General features: G+C 53.1%; 1 protein-coding gene across 1 annotated transcript in view; it reads left to right on the plus strand.

Moving 5' to 3' along the window:
* The first annotated feature begins 8,413 nt into the window (after positions 1-8,413).
* Positions 8,414-16,937, plus strand: part of SLC25A33 (solute carrier family 25 member 33) — a 30,069-nt gene continuing 21,545 nt past the window's right edge. Inside the window, exon 1 of the mRNA XM_040987867.1 lies at positions 8,414-8,549. Coding sequence (XP_040843801.1) covers positions 8,494-8,549 — 56 coding nt within the window. The 5' untranslated portion in view covers positions 8,414-8,493. The remainder of the gene's footprint in view (positions 8,550-16,937) is intronic.

Below are 16,937 nucleotides of genomic sequence, written 5' to 3' on the forward strand. Positions count from 1 at the left end.
CCCATCCCCTCCCCAGCTCCTGACTCATTTCCTGCTGGCTACAGACCCTGGGAGGCCAGTGATGACGGCCCAGGCAATCCATGTGGGAGAAATGAATTACATTTTCAGCCTTATCATTTTGCTCCTAGCTGTTGACAGCACTACAGGGGCAACCCAGCAGGTGGAAGCGCTCTTTCTCTCTGGCCCAATCTGTCCCCTCTAAAAGGAAAAAGGCTTACCCCTGCCAGCAGTACCACCCTGTAGCCAGTCCAACTCTAGCTGTCAAGGCATTCATACGAGCGCCCACCACAGACCACACACGATTCAAAACATGTCGGACGCACAGGCTGAACCTTCCTTCTCAGAAACAATGGAGGAAACGTGCGGGCAGGAACAAAGAGCTCCCAGAAGTTTGCAACAGCAGGTTCCAGGCTGGTGGACACAGAGGAAGGCTGTCTGGCTGGAGCCTGAACAGCCCTGGCCTTTGCTGAACAGGAAGGCTTGGCCTGCAAGGCCTTGGGAGGATGCCAGCCAGGACACCGGAGAGGACTGAGCCTGCAAGGAGAAACAGAGCAAGCCCAGGGACTCCCTAGACACATGTCCTTTGCCCCACACCACCCACCCCCACGCCCCTGGGCCCATGCTGCCTGGCCTCTGGGAAGAGAACCAGCCCTGCCCCTGTGACCCACTGGAACATTCCTTACAGTTCCCTGCCAAAGAAACGCCCCCCTCCCAGGGTGTAGGAGGGCGCTGCTACGATGGCCAGCGCCTTTGAAAACACCAGGAGTGGAGCGGTCAGAGGACACAGCCGGAAGAAGCCCGCCTCGGGTCAGCGGCAGGCCAGGGCCCCTCCAAACGCGACTGCTTCCAGGAAGCTCGGACAAGCCTCTTTCCTCACTCCCCCCGTCAGGCCGGATCGCAGGGCACCTGCAGCGGTCTCTCTGTATAACCCCGCAGGCTTCCTCACCTCCAAATGCCACTGTAAGTGTGACTTCTAGGGACTTCCATCCTCACTTCAGTCCATCCCTAATCAGGATGTGGGACATTTTCTTTTTCTTTTTTTTTTTCTTTTTTTAAGTAGTTACAGAGAGAGAGAAGGAGACAGACAGAACAAAATTGGTTTACTCTGAAGATGGCCACGATGACCAGCGCTGAGTTGAGCTGACACCAGCAGCTTCTTCCCACTCTTCTCCCACCAGGGTGGCAGGAACTCAAGGACTTGGGCCATTTTTTGCTGCTTTCCCAGGCCACAAGCAGGGAGCTGGATGGGAAGCGGGGCTGCTGGGATTAGAACTGGTGCCCATATGGGATCCTGGTGGGTTCAAGGCGAGGACTTTAACTGCTACACTATCACGCCAAGCCCTGTATTCTTTTTCTTCATGACTATACTTCATGGCTACTTTTTTTATTGAGGGCTTTTACCTTTTTGAATCTCTGCTGTAACCCCACAGCCTAGAACACCACCATGAACCGAATAAACACTGCATCAGTGTGTGCTGAATGAGTGAATGAGTGAAGGAATGAACTGGAAAAATGAGCTTCCTCCAGCTGGGCCAAGGGATGCGTGCATTTCTACATATTGTTAAATGTGTCCATTTGTTAGAAATGCTGTCTGAAAACAAACATAGCCCCAGCCCTCACTTCCTCCCACACAGTCAGCAGGGAGCAAAGGTGCAGCTCCCTATCCGTGTGCAGTAGCCATGAGCCCAGCCCCCATGCTGGGGGGTGGGGAACGGGAGAAGGGCTCCACTGCCCTGGGTAGTGCTTGGGAGTGTGGGCAGGCAGAGGGAAGAGCATGCCAAAGGATCGCTGCCCAGCTGCATGCAGTCATGTGACCTTGGGCCAATCTAGCCTGCTTATCCATAAAGAGGGAAGAGAAATGACACAGCTGTGAAGTATGGTGCTTGGCCCCTGAGATGATACACGGGAAAGGCCTTGGAGAAACGAAGGCGGCATCCCTGTGGTCAGCACCACAGGGCAAGAGGCAAGGAGTGCTGCGTGGGTCAGGGTGGGAGTGTTGGGGGTAGTCAGATCGGCAGCTGCTGGGGCTGCCTGTATCCCACCCAAGAATGCTGGTTCAAGCCTTGGCTGCTCTGCTTCTGATCGAGTTTCCTGTTGAATACTCCCGGGGAGTAGCAGACCCTGACTCAAGTGCCTGAGCCCCTGACACCACTGTGGGAGGCCTACATGGCGGTCCAAGCTCCTGGCTTCAGCTGGCCCACACCTGGCCACTGTGGGCATATGGGGCATGAACCAGCAGATGGAAGAGCTCCCTCTTCCCTCTCTCTGTCACTTTGCCTCCCGAACGAATAAATATATATAAGACACAGAGAGAGCAAGTGCCTGGTCCCCGCCTGAGAGGGCAGCCAAGATCAAGTCTGTCCTATCTGTAGTGAGGTCTCCTTCCAAGGCCTGGGAGTAAGGGCTTTAACAGCAAGCCGTCACTATCTTTACTGTTTTGAAAATGTATTTATTTCTATTTGAAAGGCAGAGCTACAGAGAGAGGTCTTCAATCATTTCTGGTTCACTCTCCAAACGGCTTTAGTGGCCAGAGCTGGGTCGCTCCAAAGCCAGGATCCAGGAGCTTTCCTGGTGGTCTCCTATGTGGGTGCAGGCACCCAAGCTCTTCAGCCATCCTCTACTGCCTCCCTCGGCCATTAGTAAAGAGCTGGGTTGGAAAAGGAACAGCCGGGACAGGCGCTGATGTCTGCATGGGATGCTGGAACTGCAGGTGGAGACTTCCCTTGCTATACCACACCACAGCGCCAGCCACTTGTTGTGGGCTAAGGAGTTGATTGCGTTCGTTAAGCTGAGCAGTAACAGGAACTGGGCTAGTGGCTAAAAGCACCTGGTCTAATCAGACTCACTGGCATCCTATCGTTGGGTTAAAGGGCTTGGGGGAAAGAGTATATAAGAAGTAATAAAGGGAGGCTTCGGAGAGACTTCCACCATCACTGGTCTCCTGTCGGTGCCTCATCCCCAGACCTTCGCCGTGTCCACGTTACTGGCTCTGCTGGCCGGGCAGCCACTTTGTTTACAATTTGGATGGCTGCACCACAGAGTGGTTCTTAAGAGCCTGAGCAATCAAATACCGATTGGCTCGCTGGCTCCTTGTTTGCACACAATTTTCATCCTGCTTAAGCTTCTTTATGATTGCATAAAAGTCAACCACAGCTTGGTGTGGCAAAAGTGCTACTGCTAGCTAGAACACTCATGGCAGGCCTGTGTTGCTGTGGTGCCTCTGGAGTTCAGACCGAAGGGGTTAAGCCATGGCCTGCCAGAGCAGGCAGATTTTTGCCATATAGAAGGTAAAAGACATGAAAATCAATTGTTGCAGGAAATTCAGAGAAAGGGGGTAGATTCAGGAAAACTTGGAAAGCTAGAAGTGCCAGCTGAATAACGTACTGCCGAGAGAGGCCAAGTTAACAGGCAAGTTCCTGGCACAGTGCCTCGTGTCACCACCAGGACAGGAAGTACCAGAAGCCCAGCAGGTTTGGAGGAGGGGAGAGTTCAGCTCAGGACACTCACTCAACAGCTCCTTGGGCACTGCCAGGTGACAGGTGAGAAGAAGAACAGCCATACACAGCAGAAACCCACATTCCAGGGTGGGGAGGACAGCAGAACAAGCAAGTGAAGACATTGTAAATAAATAGGAAAGTAACTGGAGATGCCCAGGCGGGAAATTCAGGGAGTCATGTGACAGACCAGGCCACAAGTCCAGCGAGGACTCTGCTGGCATTTGGGAGAGTCCTGGAGGTAAGACGACACCCTGCCAGGTTTGACAGTGACCCAGGGACTGGGTCTGGATGTTACCAGAGATCGCTGTTAGGGCATTGTCTTTGCACAAGAAAGCAATCAGATGCACTTTGGGCCCAGCGCTGTGGTACAGCCAGCTGACCCACTACCTCCAATACTGACATCCCATGTGAGTACCAGTTCGAGACCCGGGTGCTCCACATTCAATCCAGTTCCAAGTTAAAGCACTTGGGAAAGCATCAGAGGATGGCCCAAGTGCTTGGCTCCTGCCAGCCCTGTGGGAGACCGAGAAGGAGGTCAAAGAAGAATGTGGAAGTAGCATTAAACTTGGCAGCCAAGTTCAATGCAGAGTACACGGGACAGACTAGCAGGCATCCTATCTTGGCAAAGAACTGACAGCATCCAGTCTGTGCTCACGGAGGAGGCCTCTCTCCCACCCCACGCCTCTTCTGGGATATTGTTGGCTGGAGGGTTTTCTGGATGTGGAGTTTCTGAAATTCCCCCTACAACTTCACCTAACAGCCCCCTTAGTGCCTGACAGGGAAGGTTCCTCTGAGCCACCCTGGGTAGGGGGTGGGAAGAGTTGAGAAACACCTAAGAAGACCCACCTAACAAAAGCAATACTTTGGAAATGTGACTACAGGTCGGGTTCAGCCATGGGGTTGGGGCAAAAGAAGCTCCCTGCAGTGTGGCAGCTGTTAGGGGTGCCCCAGCCAGGCTGGACCCAATGCTGGGGACTCAGGCCAAAGTCATTGCCGCCACGAAGTAACCAAGTTCTAGGCTTTGGGCGGCTAGCACACCAAGTAGTGCCAGGCTCTGCCTGTTGGTCGCCTGGCAGTAAGCTCTGGGGTTTTTAGGATATGTAATTGCTGCCTAGGGACACCCATGGATAAGGCCAGTGTGAGTGTAGGTGAGAGATGAATTTTGGGTGATTCCCAGCAATGGGATTATGGAACTTTCTGGCAAGTGAGGGGACTGAGACCTGGTGGTTTGGAGGGGAGAATCCATAAGATCTATTTGGGCCAGACTGATTCACCAGCCCACATGGGAATCCTGAGATGGGCTATTAGGCTAGAGCATCACTGACTGCCACACACCAGTCCACATGAAAGATATGGATGGGGGCCTGTCTGGCAGGGCTAGGTCCCAGTACCTGACTGAGTGGTGGAACAGTGGACTGGTCATACTCGGCAGGGTCAAGAGACCAACCAGAATGTGAAAGAACTAGGTCCAGGGGTAGATTCTGTGGAGGAAATGTGCGCCCAACCCTGTGGAAATATATGTCCCGCTGGTTAGCTCACAAGCTGGGGTGGTGATTGGCTAAGCTAGGTGTGACCATGGAACCGGCCATCACTTACGGGTAAGGAACCCACAAAAGTCTTGGCAGATCAAGGCAGCAGCATCTGAATGTGCATCCTAAAACAGATGTGGGGTGGGCTGTGCTGCAACTGGAAGGGGGTGAACTGGGCAGGGCCAAGCAAACTTCACTCAACTCATAAGGAAGAACAGAAATCAGGATGGAGCACAGTTCATGCCAAACTAGGCTCTTACACTGACTGGTCTATATGAGCCAAGGATACTAGGCCACAGCATCAAAGGCAAAGGCTGAGACAGGGGAGGGGCTAAGTCAACTGGGTCAGAGCAACCATTGGCATGCGTGTAATCTAGGGCTGGGAATAGGCTCGGTTGGGGAGCTGTGAGAGTACACCCTTGCTGAGTTGGGGTTCCCACAGGAGGGTGCAGAGGCTGGTGGGGGAACTGCGTTCTGGTCTGGATATGGCTGCAATCTTCCTGGGCACAAGTGTGAACTAGGGCTGGGTACACCTAACCGGGCTAGACGCCGGCACCATCTGGTGCTCTGGAGAACCTGGGTAGATACAAGTTGGACTAGACTAGGTCTCTGCCCCTACTGAGCCACATGTGAGCAGTGTCTGGGTATGGACAAGCCTTGGCTGGGATGAAACATCCAATAGTAAGAATCGGAGTGGACTGAAGGCCAGCAAGGAAAGGTCACCATTCCTGCTAGGACAGGAAGTGGACTAAGTAGGGCTGGCCCACGGACCCACCAGTATGCGCAAGATCTGGCATAGGGAGAGGTTCTGAGGAGCCTGGGCAACTCCTCTGGCAGGACACAAATCCTGCAGATGAACACAAGAACCACAATAGAGAGCAACCAAGACAAGGCCATGGAAAGCTTCCCACCATCATACATTTGGTATAGGTCAGAGGCAGACCAGACTGAACCCGTTCACATCAACCACTGGCAAATCCGAGTACCAGCATAGAGTGTGGGTCAGGCCAGGTTTGGTCCCAATACATACCAGTAGTGCACATTAAGGAATGTCAAGGTGAGGTGAGCCATACCAGACGTGGTCAGTGTGCCCAACAGCACAAATGAGAACCGTGGGGGGGGGGGGGGAAGGGGAAAGCTGGCAGGGGAATGTGGGCTCCCCTGCTGGACAACCACTCCCACTGGACAGCATGAGTTGGGATGGGGGCAGACCAGACCAGACACGGCTACAACACCTGTGGGCCTCAGGTGAGCTAGACTGGGGAAAAGCCAGGCTCGGCTGACTATTCTGACTGGTGCAAGCAAAAATTAGAGTGGGTGAGGGTTGGTTGGACTCTGCCGCAGCATCAGCTGACAGGGGCTGGCACTGGGGGCTAAATCTGTCAAGTTAAATGGCAGAACCACCTGGAGCGGCCTAGTAGGGAAATAGTGGGCACCTCCCTCATGGGTTACCACTCCCACTGGAGAGCACAAAAACCAGGACAGGGACAGAGTTGGCTAGACAGAAAGGCACCTGCCAGTATGTGTGTGGGCTGGATAGTAGGTTGGTTGGGTTGAACTAGGCTTCAGTGCCAATTAGACATGTAAGAGAGCTAAATGGGATGTGGGACAGACTGAACAAGTCTGCGATACATACTGGCAAGCATGGAAACCAGGGTACGGGGCAGGTCTGGTGGGGGTTATGGCGAGTCACCCCAACTAGGCTGCAGCTCCCACTGGTTTGTGTGAGGACCGAGTATGAAGGGGGCAGAACCAGACTTGACTGCCACATCCATCGGTTCGTGTGGAAGTCAGGGCTGGAAACAGAACTGACACAGCAAGTGCAACTACCAGCACGTGCATAAGCTGCTTGGGGGCGATGGACTGTGCCAGACCATGTACTGGCAAGCACACACAAGAATCAGGTCTGGGATCACCTCAGATGAAGTTTCTTTGGGGATCCCTCCAACTGAACTGCTGATCTCAGAACCCCAACCATGAACAGACTATGTCAGCCAGTGGACTCTGAAGAGATTTCATCATGATTGGAACAGTGAGATTGGCAGCAATTCAGACCCGCTGAACTATCAACAAGACCCTCGAAACATACCCCACACCAGGGACCTGGGATGGGTGGGAGGCTGGGTGGGGCTTTTGCCTTTGTTTCTCCCCTGACCCCAGATACAGGGGGGAAAATGATGATATTAGTGAGTGTGGAAACAACTGTCTTACCCACTTTCCTGTAGCGTTTGACTCTTTTTGCCCTAATCAATTATGTAAGACTATTAAAAAAAAAAAAAGAAATGTAACTACAGGTCAGGCTTGTTTTCACATTTCTTCTCTCATTCAACCACACAAAAGATCTTCTTTTCTTAAAAAAAAATAAATCCCCATTTTTCTTCGTTCCCTCTCACACGCACATATAAGCTAGTATCTACCCAGTTACCTTAACATGGAGACCTGTGTCACCAGGAGCTGATCATGACACAGCCTTCACCTGCAGAATCCTCACCCCCCACAGGGGTTTCTGAGGCGCGGTCAGCAGACACCCCGACCTCGTGGGCAGATGAGGTGGTTTGACAGCAAGGAGCGGCCCTCTTCCACCTGTCCCCTGCAGATACAAGAGAAAAAAAAAGCAAAAAAAACATCTGTCCCACCCACCCTTCTCGCCCCACCCTAATCAGTGACGTCCCTCAACTACATCAACAATATTAAACAGAAAATTTTAGTAATTTTGAAGGCAAAAGCATATTGCAAAATACATGCCCTACGTGTCACTACGCACAGAAAAATCAAAATACACACAAAACGACGTCATTGGCGCCCTGAAGGCTTACACCGTGTTGCTCCTCTAAGCTGAGTGGGATGAACTCTTTTTTTATTATTACTTTGTTTTTGATGATGTTTACATAGCTGATTAGGATGGGTCGCATACCTCCTTGCACACACAACTGTCCTAAAGTGAATCTTACCTAAGGCCTCATTAGCCTTTGCCAAGCCTGATTTCGCCGCCCTGGAGCGGACACCAGGCAGCCGCAGCCTGTTCTCAACTCGGTCCACGCACCGGCCTGGGCCAAGCCCCTCCCCCCCCCGGCCTGGCGCCCACCGCGGGCGGGCCCCGCCCCGGACTGAGCGAATCCCCGCCCACATCCGCCAGTCAGCCAATGAGCGCGCGAGACGTAGGCACACACCCCCGCCGCGCCCCGCCCCCTCGGCGCCGCCGCTCGCGTCACGGCCCGGCCCCCGCCACGTGACGGCCGCGCGCCGGCTTCTCGCACGCCGCGGGGCTCGGGCCGCAGAGGCCGCTGAGGCGCGGCGGCGACGCGGCGGAGGCCGCGGGCGGGCGGAGCCGGGCTTCGGGGGGCCCGCGCGCGCATGGCGGCTCGGCCGGCGGCAGCCTGAGGCGGCGCGGCGGGCGGACCCGGCGGCCTCGCTCCCTCTCGGCAACCTCACGCGCCCGCGGCGCCCGGCAGCGGAGCGGCGCGGCCATGGCGATGGACGCTCAGCAGAAGGAGAACACGCTGCTTCACCTCTTCGCCGGCGGGTGAGCGCCCGCGCCGATCCGCGTCCCGCCTCGCCGGGCACCTGCCGGCTTCGGGGCCGGCCGGGCAGGGTGGTCCCCCTCGGGGAGGGGCGGCCGGGCGCAGCCCCTCGGGGCGATTGTCCCTCCGGCGGCGTCCGCGTCCAGTGTGAGGGAGGGAAGCCGGGCCGGTCGCGGCGCTGGGGCCCTGACCGCCGTCGCTCGGGGCTTCGCTCCGGTGGCCGGCGCTGACCCCGGAGGCCCGGGAGGGACGGGCGAGGGTCCCCGCTGCTCAGGCACCTTGCGCTTCTTCCAGGGGGCACCACGTGTTCTCAGGCAGGTTGAGCGGTGGAGACAAAAACGGGAGCTCATTTCTTTATTATTTTTTTTTTCTTCTCCTGGAAAATAGAAGCGAGGTTTTCTTTGTGGTGGTTTTCCTCTTGGCCTCGCAGCCGGTGGCCAACAGGTCCCTGTTGGAGGACCCAGCGGATCTGCCCCCCTTCCGCCGTCCTCCACACGGAACAGTTTGACGGAAAGTAGAATTTCCCCGTGGGTTATTGGCTTTACCACCTACCAGCCAACAGCAGTTGGGCAGCCTAGCCGTGATTTTTTTTTGTAGTTCCTCCTCTCTCCAACCCCCAAACCCGATGTTTCCTCGCGGGTAGCATCGCCCCAACCCCCGTCCCTGCGGTTCTGCCTCACCTCTGCCTCCACATCTCCGTAAGGGAGGAACGCACGGGGGGCCCTTTTGCAGTGAGCACACGGTGCATGGCTATTTGTCGTTCTTGAGAATCTGAAACAACTTGGCCGTGTTTCCAAAGCCTCATGCGTTGTTTAAAAGCCGAGAAGCATGCAGCCATGTGTGCCCAGTGGCTTGGACTCGCTGGCTTGAACCAGGTGGTCATTTAAGTGACTGTGTGTGGCACACTGGGAGCGGTGCCTACTGTGGGGCAGCCTCTGCCCAGGTTTGCTGCCATCATAGCCCAGGTCCCCAGTGCCCCCACTGCCCTCTGGCTGCAGGCACTCTTTCCCAGCCCAGGTCCCCCATTCCCCCAGTGCCCTCTGGCTGCGGGCGCTCCTGCCCAAACCCAGGTCCCCACAGCCCCCAGTGCCCTGTGGCTGCGGGCGCTCCTGTCCAGCCCAGGTCCCAACAGCCCCCAGTGCCCTGTGGCTGCGGGCGCTCCTGTCCAGCCCAGATCACCCATAGCCCCCAGTGCCCTGTGGCTGCGGGCGCTCCTGCCCAGCCCAGGTCCCCATAGCCCCCAGTGCCCTGTGGCTGCGGGCGCTCCTGCCCAGCCCAGGTCCCCATAGCCCCCAGTGCCCTGTGGCTGCGGGCGCCCCTGCCCAGCCCAGGTCCCCACAGCCCCCAGTGCCCTGTGGCTGCGGGCGCTCCTGTCCAGCCCAGATCACCCATAGCCCCCAGTGCCCTGTGGCTGTGGGCGCTCCTGCCCAGCCCAGGTCCCCATAGCCCCCAGTGCCCTGTGGCTGCGGGCGCTCCTGCCCATGCCTTTCTGCAGTGGCCACACAGGCTGCCTGGATTGATGGAGTCTGGAGTCCCAGCTAGTTTATTAAGGGTAGCGCCTGGAGCCAAGCGATGAACAAGCTTCAGTTCCTTTATTAGCAGCAGCCTGGAGTTACCCAGCTTGCAGTCAAGAAGAAACCCTGGCACAAAGCACTTTCAGGACTGCTAATTGGATTCTGGGCGGTTCTGACTGATGGAGCTGAGGGTAGGAGGGGGCAGGCTGTGGGTACAGCGGGTCAGCCCGCCAGCCTGTCTGCTGCAGTGCAGTACTGCTGCCTTGCTGCAGCTCTAGTGTGCGCGCCCACTAAGCTGGCATCCACCCAGAGGACTAAGTTCACTGCCTTTGAGGAGCCTGTTTGAAAAGAAGAGCCCCTGCTTAAAAAAAAAAAAAAAAAACTGTCACATTTCTCTTGTTTATTGAATAGCTTTGGGAAACTATAGCATCAAGGAAGGTAATTACTGTTAAAATGAATGACACTGAACAGACACTTTTTTTTAAAGATTTATTTATTTTTATTGGAAAGGCAGTTATACAGAGAGGAGGAGAGACAGAGGAAGGCCTTCCGTCCAATGGTTCACTCCCCAAGCAGCCTCAACCGCTGACGTTGAGCCAATTTGAAGCCAGGAGCCAGGAACTTCCTCCAGGTCTCCCACACGGGTGCAGGGTCCCAAGGCTTTGGGCCATCCTCCACTGCTTTCCCAGGCCACAAGCAGGGAGCTGGATGGGAAGTGGGGCTGCCGGGATCAGAACCGGTGCCCATATGGGATTCTGGCTCATTCAAGGTGAGGACTTTAGCTGCTAGGCCACCTCACCGGGCCCTGAACAGATACTTTTAAACCACCCAGAAAGCAGCACGTGGAAGTAAATGCTGTGGAGAGGCTTCCATGCACGTGAGTACCGCATGCAATCTCATGTTCGTTGTTCCATGTCATTATTCTGTATTTTTCTGTCAGTCGGACAGAGCTTGAGCAGGTTTACAGTGACCGTGTTAGAGCAGTTTACAGCACTCGGCTCTGAGCGGGTCATTCTCCAGTCCTTTGTCGTTATGAGGAACTGAACATCTTAATGTTTACATGTGCCTTGCTTTCTTTGACTAGGCAAGGGAAGTGTAGTTACTGAATCCAGACATTCCCAAGGCTTTGGGTTCCCACGCAGCACTTGATGGGATGGGTCCTTGTGCAGGACAGACCGGATACATTTGGTTTTGTTTATCTATCGGGCCTTTGGGGTTTCTGCCTTATTCCCTTAGGGTAACGTGCCTGTCAGCTGAAAGGTACCCAGACACAGTCTATTGTTATGTAACAAAGCCCATCCTCTCTTGTCTGCTGTTTATACAGTGTCTCATCCAGAAAAACACTGACACCGCTCTCCAGTGGCTTGAGTTGAGCCCTGACTTGCCAGGGAGGAAAATCCAGGAAGTTCTCCCTGTCCTGGGGCTTGGGACTGACTCGGTCTCCTGGACCTGAGCTGGCATAGCTGGCACAGCAGCATGGCGATTAAACCACGGGCTCGGTGCCTGAAATAGCTGGGCTAAGCTGTTGTAGATTTAGAAGTCGACAACTTGGAGTAGATGCTCTGGTCTTATTTTTGAGGCATGATGGTGTCTGTGTTTTGTCGTCGCCTGACTTATATAGCCTTTAAGATGTGTTTTAATGAAGGCATGTTGGTCTCTAATGTCTTCAGAGGTTTTCCCAGGTCACTTCTCTTCCCTTCCCCTGGCAGCTGTCACCAGGTACCCTGTGTCCTGGGGACTTTGGAAACCGAGGGAGTTCAGAGATGGTGCCAGATGCATCTGTTTTCCAGGGGAGCACGGTAGGCAGTTGCCAGGCTTACATGAAATCCTTTAAGAAATTTTGATGAAACAAATGCAGTTTTATGTAACTGTGTATCAAGTTTATACATACTGCTATGAATATAAATTCTCTTGATTTCTTATACAGGAGAAACACTTTGTAATCATACAGTATCTGGCTGAGAGATTGCTGATAGAATTTTAGCCCCCTCAGCTCAAGGAACCGTGTCTGCCTTGTTCACTGCAGTGTCCCAGTGTGGAGCCAGGCACATCACAGATGCTTTGTCATGCTGCTTAGGGCTAGCCAGATACTGTGCTTCTTGCCTGGCATGGAGACTCATGTCCCAAGTCCACAGAAGCACTATATTTGTGATATGAAGATCTGTTAAAACTGGGCCCGGCACAGTAGCCTAGTAATCCCATATGGACACTGGTTCGTGTCCCAGCTGCTCAACTTCCGTTCTAGCTCCCAGACTGTGGCCTGGGAAAGCAGTAGAGGCCTGCCCAGAGCCTTGGGATCCTGTACCTGCTTGGGAGACCCAGAGGAAGTTCCTGGCTCCTAATTTCAGGATCTGCTCAGCTTCAGGTGTTGCGGCCACTTGGAGAGTGAACCAACAGGTGGAAGATCTTTCTCTCTGTCCCTCTTCCTCTCTGTGTATCTGACTTTCCAATAAAAGTAAATCTTACCCAAAAATTCTGCTAAAGCTGTATTGTCATAAAGGGGCAATAATTTGCTTTTGTCTCTGATAGGATTCTCTTTAGGCTTTGAAATTACTGGAATTTTGGGGCCAGCACAATAGCGTAGCAGTTAAAGTCCTCACCTTGAATGCAGCAGGATCGCATATGGTCGCCGGTTCTAATCCCAGCAGCCCCGCTTCCCATCCAGCTCCCTGCTTGTGGCCTGGGAAAGAGTCAAGGACGGCCCAGAGCTTTGGGATCCTGCACCCATGTGGGAGACCTGGAGAAAGCTCCTGGCTCCTGGCTTCGGATTGGCTCAGCTCCAGCCATTGTGGTCACTTGGGGAGTGGATCATCGGACAGAAGATCTTTCTCTCTGTATAACTGCCTTTCCAATAAAAATAAATAAGTTTTGAAAAAATTACTAGAGTTTTTACTTACTTGAGTGCTAGTTTAAATATTCTTTGCAGATGAGATCCATGCAGGAAAATTAGCTACATCAAAGGCTGTTTTGTTTAAGCTGAATGTATGATCAAATCTTGTCAGGTTTATGCCAGGTATTCAGATGGAGCTTCCCACAGAGCGACAGAGTGTGCAGAAAAGCAGCTGTTGTTCCCAGCAGGAACTCCAGAGGTGGCGGATACTCTTGAGAGATGACTGGAAGTTCCGGTGGTGTCAGCCGTTGGCAGAGCCCATGGTCCACTGTCGGTCGATTGGTAATTGTCACTGTGAGGGCCCCGTGGCCATGGCCTTGGTGCTGGGTGCCAGTGAGTATCAGGAAGTAGGTTCCTGGTGAAAACAGCTAGTTTTGAAAAAAAAAAGTTGTCCTGGTTGTTTGAAACTCAGAATTGAGAGGTAAAGCAAATACGAACTGGTAATGTAAAACGTTTATGGAATAATGAGATGACATTGTGTGGCAGAAAGCCCGGTGTGTTTGTTGCGGTGTGAGCTGTGGCTCGGCTCGGCTGTGAGCTGGAGGAGGGCGGCTCCGTGCAGGCAGGGGCCGAGTGGCAGTGAAAGCAGTGGCTACACACGCTCTTACGTAATCATCTTGCTTCATCAGATCTGAAAAGGAAGAATGAGGGAAGGCGCAGAAATTGGGGAGGGAGTGTATTTATAGAAGAGGGAAAAGTAGTAAAATAAAGACAGGTGCAGAGGAAATCCAGGTAATAGGATTGGGCTTTTTAAGAAACAGGTGGACCTGGTATGATGGTTCAGTGGCTAAATCCTTACTTTTCATGTGTCGGTTTGTGTCCTGGCTGCTCCACTTCCCGTCCAGCTCCCTGCTTCCTGCCTGGGAAAGCAGTCAAAGACAGCCCAAAGCCTTGGGATCCTGCACCCGTGTGGGAGACCCGGAAGAAGCTCCTGGCTCCTGGCTTTGGATTGGCTCAGCTCCTTCGGTTGCGGCCACTTGGGGAGTGAATCATCAGACGGAAGATTTTCCTTTCTGTCTCTCCTTTTCTCTGTAAATCTACCTTTCCATAAAAAAATAAATAAGTCAAAAAAGAAAAAAGGAAAGAAAGAAAAGAAAAGAAACTGAGGCAAACTGGCTTGAGAGAGGACGCACCTCGCTGCTGTCGGTCGCCTCTCTGCACTCCTCCTCTGATGTGCGCTCAGTGGGATGACGTTAGGAATGGGAGCACTGGTACAGAGAAGTTTTGGAGATTGAATTTGGGACGGTACTTGAAAAACAGAAAGTTAAAGGATCTGCCTCAATGTCCTTGAGTGTAAAGAGGGGTCAGTAGAGCGTGGCTAAATCTGCTGGGGTGCCCTGGACAGAACCGACTGTGCCCATGCAAGATGAGACCCCATTAGAGCGCAGGTCGCCCCTGGGATGGGCAGAGCAAAGCAGCAAGCCCTTCCTGGCGTGGGATCAGGCTAGCCTCAAAATCTCTGCAAAGAACATGATTTGTGGCAGTCTTAAGTGCTTTGACCCTAATGTGATTAAGTATTTTTAGAAAAGCTTGGAAAGCCAACCTAGATGAATCAATATTTCATATAAATCCTCTCCCAGGTGGGCGATTGTCTTGCACATTTAGTGAGAAAAAAATTAAACTGAAAGCTACTGAAGAATTCTGCAGTGAGGGCCTGGCATGGTAGCCACGTGCTAGGGCCCTTGCCTTGCATACACCAGGATCCCATATAGGAGGTTTGTGGCCCGGCTTCTCATCCAGCTCCCTGCTTGTGGCCTGGGAAAGCAGTGGAGGACGGCCCAAAGCCTTGGGACCCTGTACCCGTGTGGGAGACCTGGAGGAAGCTCCAGGCTTCGGATTTGTGCAGCTTTAGCTGTTGGGGTTATCGGGGAGTGAATCATCAGACGGAAGATCATCTTCTCTGTCTATGTAGCTGACTTTCCAATAAAAATAAACATCTTTTAAAAATTCTGCGATGAAAGGTTTTAGGTTTCAGAAAAAATCTTTGTAAAGTGTGGTTTACTTTCACAACTTGTTTTCTTTTAAAATCAGGGTGATGTAGTGACTGTGTTACCAACACAGCTTAATGACTTAAAAACAGCCTTTGGTCTTTTCACCAAGATGGTGCAGAGGGCAGAGAAGGAAGCTCCTGCCCCTCCCACAGTGGAGGCTCTGAAGACCTAGACGGCGGTGCTGAAAGGTGTGCACAGCCATGAGATTGGCATGGCACCCACCTTCCTGTGGCCCAAGCACCCTCCGAAGAGAGCTCCCTGGGGGAACAAGCTTGACCTCTGTGCCATCATCAAGTTCTGCCACCACAGAGTGCTTTAGGAGAGAAGACAGCAGCACACTTGTGTTTGTGGTGGATGCCAAGGCCAACAGGCACCAGATCAAACGAGCTGTGAAGAAGCTCTGTGGCACTGATGGTGCCAAAGCCGACACCCTGGTCAGACCTGACAGGAGGGAGGGCAGACGTGCGGCCACTCCTCATCATGATGCTGTGGATGCTGTCAGCAGAACTAGGACTGTCGGAACTGCATCCAGCTTTCTAATTTTAAATATGCTTTTTACTATATCAAAAAAGAGCCTTTGGTGGCTAGCAGAGTGGCATAGCAAGCTAATCCTCTGCTAGTATCCCATGTGGGTGCTGGTTTATGTCCTGGCTGCTTCACTTCCAATCCAGCTCTCTGCTTATGGCCTGAGAAAGCAGCAGAGGATGGACCAGATCTGTGGGCACCCACATACTTGTGGGAGATCTGGAGGGCGTTCGCGGCTCCCAGCTTTGGATCAGCTCTGCTTTGGCCATTGCAGCCATCTAGGGAGTAAACCAGTAGATGGAAGACCTTTTCTCTTCCTCTAAAATATACCTTCCAAATTAAAAAAAAAAAAAAATAGCATTTGAACATCTTGCACCTAGATTTTTCCCTATAGCAGATGTGAAAGGCCTGCCTGCTGAATGATGACTTGTGTTAAGAGTGACAGCAGCCTTCGGTGTGCTGTGGTGTGGCGCCATCAGTGCACCATGACTTGGGGCAGGCAGCATCCTGTCTTAAAGGTGAGGGCAAACAGAACAATGCCACTCCAGAGAGATCTGACACTCCCCAGGTGGCCGTAACAGCGAGGGCCAGGTAAGTTTATAAGCCAGGAGCCAGCTCCATCCAGATCTCCCAGGCACATTAGCAGGGAGCTTGGTGGGAGGTGCGGCAGCCATCACTCAGACAGCATCCGTAGGGGTGCCGGAGCTGCAGGCAGTGGCTTAACACAGTTAAGTCCAGATGTCTGATATGTTTGCTTTTTCTTTTTTTAACCACCAGAATAAACCTCTTCAATCTTTCTCAAATACCTTTGTATATAACCCCCATATAGACAGAGATCCTTGCTCTGTTGTATAAAGTGAGAGCATGTCAATTTCTTCCTGCATTTCCTCCCTTAATTTCTGATCTAGCCCTTCCCCTACATTGCTGTTATGATTAATGGGCTCTGTTCCACAGTTCGGAAAACCCCGCAGTGGATCAGCAGCTCAATTTATGCTATCTTTATTTCATGAGTTCACCGTGCCCATTTTCCTCTTCCTCACCGCCTCCATGCCTGTATTTCTGTCTCTGTGTCTCTTGGGCTGTTATTGAGGCCGGCAGTTGTTCCCTCCCAGGGTTGTTGGAGAACGGAGAGTGGGGCAGCTCTCGGATCTCAGGTGCTTCTTGCTCTGCACAACCTTGGGCTCCTGATGGAGATTGTAGCTTATCCAGTGCCCCGGCCTGCGTTGGTTGTGGAGTTTGCTTCCAGGTTTGCAACACTTCCGCCTGAAGGAATAGGGAAGCCTGCAGGCCTACTGTGAGTGGGCCATCATCTCCTTTCCTGTGCTACTCTTCCCGAACACATAAGGGGGAAGAAGTCAGTGTTGTTGAACCACCTGTTGTGTGCCAGGTGCCCTGCAGCTGTGTTCAGGAAGCTGTGGAGTTGCATCCACTCATCTGGGGTGGGGGTTCTCCCAGGTGAGAGATGGCGGG

This window comes from Ochotona curzoniae, unplaced genomic scaffold, assembly GCF_017591425.1.
Source record: "Ochotona curzoniae isolate NIBS_2020 unplaced genomic scaffold, NIBS_Ocur_1.0 contig_4792, whole genome shotgun sequence".
NCBI classification, from domain to species: Eukaryota; Metazoa; Chordata; class Mammalia; order Lagomorpha; family Ochotonidae; genus Ochotona; species Ochotona curzoniae.